A 9,056-nucleotide genomic window follows, 5' to 3' on the forward strand; every position below is an offset into this window, starting at 1 on the left:
GAAATATTAATTTAGTAAGTCACTCACCAACACAAAAAATTACAATATTTTTTGGGGTCAGTCCAAATCTAATTTTTTTGTAGTCAAATTTGCACTTGCAGACTGAAGGCATCATAATGTTAGATAAGATTGGCAAGTTATAACAAGTGAAAGAGGAAAAGCTTGTATTTCTCCTAGATACAGTGATGTCACTGTGGGTCAAACTCTGAGTGGATGATGAAAACGCCTTAACAGAGGAAACACCTGCTTTTTCACCTGTGTTAAATATTTCTGACGTTTTTTTTCAAACCTAATCTATCAAGATGGAGCTGTACATAACCATTCTCACCCTTACTGTTGTTCTTTCAACTGAGGCTGAATGTAAGTTAAAGTTTTTTAATAAGGTTGAAGTAAAATGACAAAACTGATCATTCATGTGTAACACCATTGTTCATTCAAAGCCTGCTTGTGTTTATCTTAGGGTTTTAAATGTTTCCTTTCACACAGCCATTGTTTGAAACCATAAAAGTATTATTGTGTCTCGTAAAATTGGTTTGTACATTTTTTTTAAAAAATCCCTTACTATTTTACACAAGCAAGTAACTTTTGGCACAAAAAAATAAATATTCATGCATGAGGACATTTGAAATGTTATAAATCATCCTTAGACTATTTTTTTACAGTACTCCAACATAGTGTAATCATAAAACGAAATGAACACTATTCATATCTATGCATTGTCAGAAGTTGTATTCATTGAAGACGTGGCCACACGTTTCTGTCAGATTTGAGTAGCCGGATCTCACGAAAATGCATCTAAATAGTACGAGTTTGCAATCTCGTGGAATGTATGCGTATGGTACGCGGTTTTTCGCGTGCATATGAGACGCACTTTATGGCGTATTATACATACGAACCCCCCACCCCACCACCCTAAACCTACCCAAGAGTGTGTCATACGCACGCCATAAAGTGCGTCTCATATGCACGCGAAAAACCGCGTACCATACGCACGCCAAAACTCATTTTGCCGTATACATTCCACGAGATTGCAAACTCGTACTATTTATACGCATGACCATGATTTGTTGTATTTGTCGCATGATGATCGTGTTGATTTGAGAGTAGAGTAGACGACTGAGTTGCAGTCAGTGCTCTCTAAGGAATTTAGCTGAACATATCATAATTATTGTAGAATATTATTGTATTTTTCAATGTTCTTGTATTCAAGGAATTACTGTATATTTTTCTAAATATTTCTGATCTAAGGTTCTTGCTTATAAAATATTAAAGGGGGGGGGGGGGGGGTGAAACACTCAATCTCAGTCAATCTCATGTCAATCTTCAGTACCTATAGAGTAGTATTGCATCCTTCATATCTCCGAAAAGTCTTTAGTTTTATTATATTTATAAAAGAAATATGGGCTGTACCGAGTCTTTCCGGGAAAAAAACGAGTGGCTGGAGGTGTATCGTGTGGGCGGAGCTAAAGAATGACAAGCGCACAAAGCGGTGACGTCCTCAAGCGTGGAGAAGAAAATGCCACCCAGATTCAACTAATACAGAAATGATCCAGAATCAGATTTGGAGGCTGAAATAAATTGAGCAGGAGAAACAGCAACAGCAGAACGTCCGTCTCTGTGGTATGTACTGTATTTAGTGACCTGTCAACATTTGTGTGTGTTTACTCGCAGTTTATGAGGACATGGTTCGGTTTATGGACTATTGTATGCGACTAAACCTTAGCAGTAGCAAGCAAAACGGTTTTGCACGTCAGACTAGTGTAATGTTATACATAGAACAACAATGGAGTAACCGTTAGCGCATTTGAATGACGAAGCACGCTTTGTGAGAACGCTAGGTTTATGTTTGGGTGGTTTTACAATAAACAAACTGACACATATATTGTTTACTGATGTTTACTCACGCGACGATAGCCAACAACATAGACATTTGAAGCAGTTTTACTCACCGCCTGCTTCCAAAGCAGGACCGTGAACCTTTATTGCTGGGACCCCTCCGTCAAAAACGCACTTCTTTGTTGACATTGTTGATTTGGTAAAGTCCTGACAGCAGAGAACGTGGAGATTCATTTTTGCGACACGACTTAAGCGATGCTGTGAAGCTTCCCGTCATTTCTGCGTTCAAAACGGTTCAAATGCAGCGCTGCCTTCCCGGAATGCTGTGCTGAAGCGTTGAAGTTGCCTGACGTCACCCATAGGAATAAAGTGGAGCGCGGCGCGGACTATAACGACATAAGTGTTCACAGACAAGTGGATCTGCAGCTGAGAAGAGTGTTTTTGGGCGTGCATTTCCTCTCTCGCTCTGGTCATGCGCGCGCTCCCTTCCGGGAGAAGAGCCCGTACGGCCCATACAAGGACCTTCCGCTCTGTTCACGTCAAGCCGAGCCATACTCGAAAAAAAAAAAACTCAGAAATTTGTGAGTGCAATTTTTGACACAGAAATACTCCATCAAACGTCCAACATTAGTTTTTGAAACTTTGTCTATATTTAGGATGGGAATCCAAGTCTTTAACAGTGTAAAAAGCTCAGTATGCATGAAACAGCATTTCACCAACCCTTTAACAGACAACTAATGCATTATTTATTGAACTTACACAGTTCACAGTTCACACTTAAATAGTTTAAGGTACAGAATGGGGGTACAGACCATTATGTCTATGGAAGGCCCTTGAAATATAGATAGATAGATAGATAGATAGATAGATAGATAGATAGATAGATAGATAGATAGATAGATAGATAGATAGATAGATAGATAGATAGATAGATAGATAGATAGATAGATGAAATAAAACATCAACAATGTCTTGAGGTGTAGTAACCGTATAGAAGTGAAATAATTGTCGATGCTATTTCATATTCATAACTGAATTGACTTTGTTATGCTCATTCTATTTCAGTATTACATGAATATTTCGGAATTCACGGATGCTCTGAGACAGATGGAGAGGATATGCATGGAGTTGATGGAGAGGAAATGTGGCATGCCGACTTTAATCAGAAGAGAGGAGTAGTAACAGTACCTAATTTTGGAGATCCTATTGGATTTCCTGGATATTATGAAACCAGTGTTATTGAAATGAAAGGATGCAAAAGTGATGTAGCCTTTTTGACTAACATTTTTAAAAGCCCACCACCCGAAATGGGTAAGGCATTAAAGCGTGCTATTAATTTTTTTTTTTTTTTAATATACACATATAGAGATATGGTATACTGTTTATAAAGGGATTCATTAATAATTAATATCCCATCTAGACATGCATTAAAAATCAGTGGTAGGTTTTAATTTTAACTCATGTTATGAATACTTAATAATGATGCTACTTATGAACCTATTTTATTCAAAACCAAATTCATGATTTACATTATGATGCAGGAAGTGGAAACAGACTTCTAATCTATCTGGAAACAGAAATTATAGTTATATGCATCCAGTGTCATCGAGCTTTGCCTCAACAGTTTATAGTGATAACTATATTTGTTTAAATTAATTAAAAAAGTTATTTTTTTGTTTCTAGATGCACCCCAAACATCCATCTATCCAAAGGATGAAGTGGAGCTGGGTGTTCAGAACACCCTCATCTGTCATGTGACTGATTTCTATCCTCCGTCTCTCAGCATCTCATGGACTAAGAATAATATTAATGTGACCGAGAGCATGAGTTTAAGCCAGTACCGTCCAAGGGCAGATGGTACCTTCAACATCTTTTCCACTCTTATGTTTACACCTGTTGAAGGAGACATTTACAGCTGCACGGTGAACCACAGAGCCCTCCAGGGTCAACAGCAGACCAAAACATGGGGTGAGTGTCATTTACAAATCGAATGAATGGATATTAGATTTCAGTGAAACTCTTCTTTCTGTTAAAAATCATATTTCATGCATCCTCCAATATCTTATTCAAGGTTTTTTTTTCTTCTTCCAGATGTTGATATTGCCCTCCCCAGTGTTGGACCAGCTGTGTTCTGTGGAGTGGGTCTGACTCTTGGACTGTTGGGAGTCGCTGTTGGAACTTTCTTCCTCGTTAAAGCAAACAACTGCAACTGAGAAGCAAACTGACAATATATCTTACTGGAACTGGCCTATTAGACAAATATGCTATTGAAGGGGTGAATATATATCCCTTGAGTGGTTGTTAATCAATATATTAATCTATACGTATCCTTCTAAATATTAATCCATTTGAATGACTTCTTCAAGCTTATGAGGTTTAACCAGTTATAGAATGACATGTCTGTTCACTGGAACATGCCCTCTCCTTCGCTGTGTCTGTAATCCATTCTTGAGGGAGTGAATGAAAATGAGAGAGTGAATTCAGAAAATGAGTGTGCTAGAGGGGCTGTCACTTTACAGTTTGTGCTTGCTGCTTAGTAATTATTTGAAACTTGCCAACTGCAAACTGCCAGCTCCAGTAAGATAAAGTATAAAGATTTATCTTGAACTCTGTCATAGAAACTATGTATAAACCTTAATTAAACAGTAATCAAGTAAAAAGGAATTTATACGTGTATGATATTACACTGTACACTCTTAAAAATGGTTCTAAACAGTACCAAATTATGGTTCTTTGGCTTGTAACAATAGCAGAACCATTTTTGGTGCAAATTATCAACTTTTTTAGAAGGTTCCATAAAGAACCATGCTTTAAAAGTTCTATATAGGACGTAGGCAACACTTGGTGTTATAAATATCCTTTTTAATAATAGTTTATTTTAATTTACATTTAGTATAGTAATATTGAACAAGTATTAGTATAGAAACATTAATATAAGTATAATTTTTTAAATATAAAATGTAAATATAATATTATTTATTATATATTATATTAAAAGAATTGTTTATGGAGGTCAAAATTAGCAAAAATGGACAGTATACTGTATGTGAGCCCTTAACAATTTTAAAAGGAAAAAGTGAGATAAATGCATGTTTTTGCATAAATTAAAAAAAAAAAAAATCTATCAATATAGATCATAGTCACAGAAATGCCAGGCTCCAGCGCACACCCTCACCTGAGTTTTAATCACCTCCTCCTGCAGCCCATCAGCACTGTCATTAGCACAAGCACATATACACCTCAGGCTACGTCTACACTAATCCGGATACATTTAAAAACGGAGTTTTCGTCTAAAAACGCTCCGCGTCCACACTATCATTTTCAATCGCTTTCCAAAAATTGTTCATCTGCACTGAAACGTCTGAATACGCTTACATCCCCATACTGGGCATGAGCAAATCCAAGACGCTTCAACGTGCGTCATTTCCGCTACTCGTTTATTTACTCTTTGAAATTTTGCGGCAATGTCGAAAAAAGGCACTGAGTTTTTTAAATGGGTCGACAGTGAGGTGGAGTTGTTGCTGCAAGTAACACGTGAATATAAAGTGCTAAAAGCAAGTGAAAATGTAGACTGGGAGACATGCCAAAATAAATAGGCCTACGGCGTGAATTGGTCATGACTGCATCACATGGCTAAAGATGCGTCATCGTATTAAAAAGCCTCCGTTTTCACAGTCCACACTACGACGCGAAGACGGCGTTTTCAAATATATCCGCTTTGGGGAGCGTTTTCAAAACGTTACGTTTTCATTGACTTAAAACGCTGTCTCAGTGTGGACGGAAGGCCAAAACGGAGAGAAAAATATACGTTTTCAAATGAATCATCATTCATGTATCCTTCGCTGCAGGTCTATGTAAAGAATGCAAAGTAGAAGAAACAGTAACTCATGCAATTTTTGAGTGTAAGAGATATGAGGAAGAAAGAAATAGTATGATAGTTGAAATAAAGAAGAATGAAGTTCAGGAGATACATTTTAAATCTTTATTATAATTGACAAGAAAAATGAATAGTAAAGTGTTTTTAGAATTTCTTAGAAGAACGGGTTTAATAAATAGAATATAATACTCTGTTCCACACTCTGGAGCAGAAGGTGGCGGTAATGCACCTAATTAAGCTGGTTGCCAGCCACCAATCAAAATTAAGTGACAGTTGAGCTGGGGGGAAAGCATGGCGTCCAGAAGGTGTTTTTTTTTTTTTTTTACCAACATATTACATTTCTGATATAATTTCTAGTGAGAAATCACGACTGTAGTAATTGAATATGTGTTTCGTTCTCACCAAAGCTCTCTCTATTTAGCTGTAGATCATTAAACTGTTACACTGCCTTAGAAGTCTGTCCGAAATTAGTTCCGTGAGGTGCCTTCGTGCACAAACGCTGCCTGCAGAGTCATTGTCTGATGAGGCAACGAGTCAGCTGCCTAGGTTTTCGGATGCAGCCTCTGTCTCTCTCCATCAAAGTCTCCCAAGTACCTCTGCATCTCCAACCTATTGCCACTATCCAAGATCTCACCTCAGCTCACGTGCACTGCCATATCATCTGCTCACTTTACTGGTTTCGCTCAGTAAAACATATACTCACCATCTTTGTCTCTGCAGTTCTGTACCGTAACAATCATGCATGTAATATATTACTAGGGCTGTTTCGAATGCCATTTTTTGAGCTTCGAAGCTTAGGTGGCAATCAATATCGAATATTCGAAGCTTCGGTGGGTGGGGCTAAATATATAATAATAATGTCGGTTTGCATTTGTATCATCTTTCACGACTTAACGTTTCACTCTTCGGCATCGTAAATGTGTGGTGGCAGACCCAGTGGAGTGCAGTGTTGCATTTGGTGCAATATGATCAGGTGGCACACATTCTTTAAATATTAATAAACATTTAATAATCTTTTAAATAGAACAGTTTCCGGTACGCATTACACGGGCAGGTTTATGCTCCGAAAACGGACAGTGCACAAGTGATACAAAACACAAAGTCTGTTGAGAGCAAGAACTTTAATAAGGTATTCATAACGAACCTTTCTTTAAAACAAATGAATCCGAAAACAGAAATTAAATTAGTAACACACAGTGATTTCAACGAACTGTAATAAATAAAGAACACGGTAGCATGCTTTTAAACAGTTGAATAAGAATAAATTAATTGTTTTTAAAATGACACAAAATGTAATATCTATTTTATTCTATATAAGGGATTTATTTTGTCTTTATTTTTACGGAAGTCACGTGTTGAAAAAAAAAAAAGAATATTCGAATCTCAAAACTGAAAATCGAATGCCACCTCACCGAACGAATATTCGAATATTCGATTATTCTAGTACAGCCCTATATATTACTTGCTTAGTAGAGAAGAGAAGTATCCTGAACAGACCTGAGTCACACTTACATGTTCTGTTAAACCAAAAAGAGAAAAAAGACATGATTGATAGAAAACAAGTTACAATTTGAAAGTTAGTTTGTAGACTTTTTTAGAAAGACCAGACCTGTGTGTTGACAGTCTGTATAGTTGGATAGCTGAGCTCCAGAAAACTAGTAATTGATTAAACGGGAAATATACTTTACAGGAATGCAGTTAACAAACAGCAGCTAAATATTCTATATAATGATTTATGGCTTGCTGGAGCTTTAAATCCATCTTTGCAATGTTGAACAGGCATTAGCCTCCCTTTGCTCTTTCTCGCTCTCTTCTTTTTTGTGAAGTCATTGTTTTTTTGTCTATACAAAGTGGGTCGACAACAGCAAAATTGGTGCTATTTACATCAGATCAGGTACAAAAATTTGATTAGACAATGAATTATCTAGCAAGAACGTGGATATTTTGCAAGTTGCGTGGATAAGTTGTTAGCACTATTAAAAGACCAGGAGAAAAACGTCACAGACAGAAATGAAAAAAGCAAACTTACCAAATTACTAATTCCTCGGAACAACCACTGTCTGTAATGTGGATTGTAATTGGTAATCTACCTGTTAATGGGACGACATTCTGGAACTGTGCTCTCTACAGAGAGAGTGCACAGACTGTGAGCGGAGCGAGCGGGAAAACAGAGCAGACTAGCAGAATTAGTGGATCTTTAGCGGAACAGAACGCTTTTATGGGAATCCTCCAATAGCCTACTTTGGGGGTAAGAGAGGAAACTGGAGTTAAGAGGGGGACATCAGCCGATGAGGGCGAAGGGGAAGTGGCTCTAGCCACTTCACCACCTGGGTCACTAAAGAATTCATTAGTTCATTAACATTAACAAGCACATCATCTCATATTTCTCACTGTAAAAAAATTGTGGTGGTTTTTGTTGGTTTAACTTAAAAAAGTAAGTAACCTGGTTGCCTTAAAATTTTGAGTTTATTGAAATTAAAAATTTGAGTTGATACAATGAAGGAAATGAGTTTAATAAATAGAAACTCGAAATATTTTTGTATCTGAACCACATAAAAAATGTGATAAATCATGAAAATAGCACAATTTGGCATGTTTCACTGTGTCATCAGAAATAAAACACACACATTATTACCCAATATGCTTACAAAATATTTTAATAATCTTTTAATAAAGGTTGTCGAATCTCAAAAAATGTTAATTGTATTAACTCAAAATTTTATTTTCAATGAACTCAAAATTTTAAGGCAACCAGGTAACTTTTTTTCTAAATAATTTTTTACAGTGTAGCTATTATTGTATGTACTGTATTATTCACTAATGATCCGTTAAGCATTATATAATGTTTAATTATTTATAAATGAAAGTAATAATATAATATAATATAATATAATATAATATAATATAATATAATATAATATAATATAATATAATATAATATAATGTAATATAATATAATATAATATAATATAATATAATATAATATAATATAATATCCACTTCCGTAACAGTAGGCCATTTAAATTTGATGTTAGTAGCCGCTGAAATCTGGCTGCTGGCGGCCATGTATCCAAACTCAAAGTTAATAGTAAAGTTACTATTCAAAGTTATGATACAAAATGCAAATTGCCATATATTAGCACCACATAGTGTCAGATGGGTGTGTTTGGTGATGAGTAAGATGATGCACGATTTTGAACCATTCTGCCAATTTTGACACACTCTAATGCTTGGACCTCTGACAATCTACACTTCAGTGCTTGGACCCCTTATTATTTATATTGGTTACTTAATAATGTAACAGTTAGTCAGACTGATAACTGGACATTGTTTTTGTTTTAAA

The 9,056-nt window shown here is 36.1% G+C and overlaps 1 protein-coding gene across 1 annotated transcript; it reads left to right on the plus strand.

Annotated features, from left to right (window-relative positions):
* The first annotated feature begins 267 nt into the window (after positions 1-267).
* On the plus strand, positions 268-4,689 carry LOC137038600 (H-2 class II histocompatibility antigen, A-D alpha chain-like). The gene is made up of 4 exons (XM_067413309.1): positions 268-360; positions 2,902-3,147; positions 3,520-3,804; positions 3,928-4,689. The coding sequence occupies exons 1-4, from the start codon at positions 303-305 to the stop codon at positions 4,047-4,049; spliced, it is 711 nt and encodes a 236-aa protein (XP_067269410.1). The 5' UTR covers positions 268-302; the 3' UTR covers positions 4,050-4,689.
* The last annotated feature ends 4,367 nt before the right edge of the window (positions 4,690-9,056 follow it).

This window comes from Pseudorasbora parva, chromosome 13 (assembly GCF_024679245.1).
Source record: "Pseudorasbora parva isolate DD20220531a chromosome 13, ASM2467924v1, whole genome shotgun sequence".
Taxonomy (NCBI): Eukaryota; Metazoa; Chordata; class Actinopteri; order Cypriniformes; family Gobionidae; genus Pseudorasbora; species Pseudorasbora parva.

Coding starts and splice junctions, on each gene's coding strand:
- LOC137038600 (XM_067413309.1), top strand. CDS start 303: ATGGAGCTGTACATAACCATTCTCACCCTTACTGTTGTTCTTTCAACT. Junction 361..2,901: donor TCTTTCAACTGAGGCTGAAT/GTAAGTTAAAGT, acceptor ATTCTATTTCAG/TATTACATGAATATTTCGGA. Junction 3,805..3,927: donor ACAGCAGACCAAAACATGGG/GTGAGTGTCATT, acceptor TTCTTCTTCCAG/ATGTTGATATTGCCCTCCCC.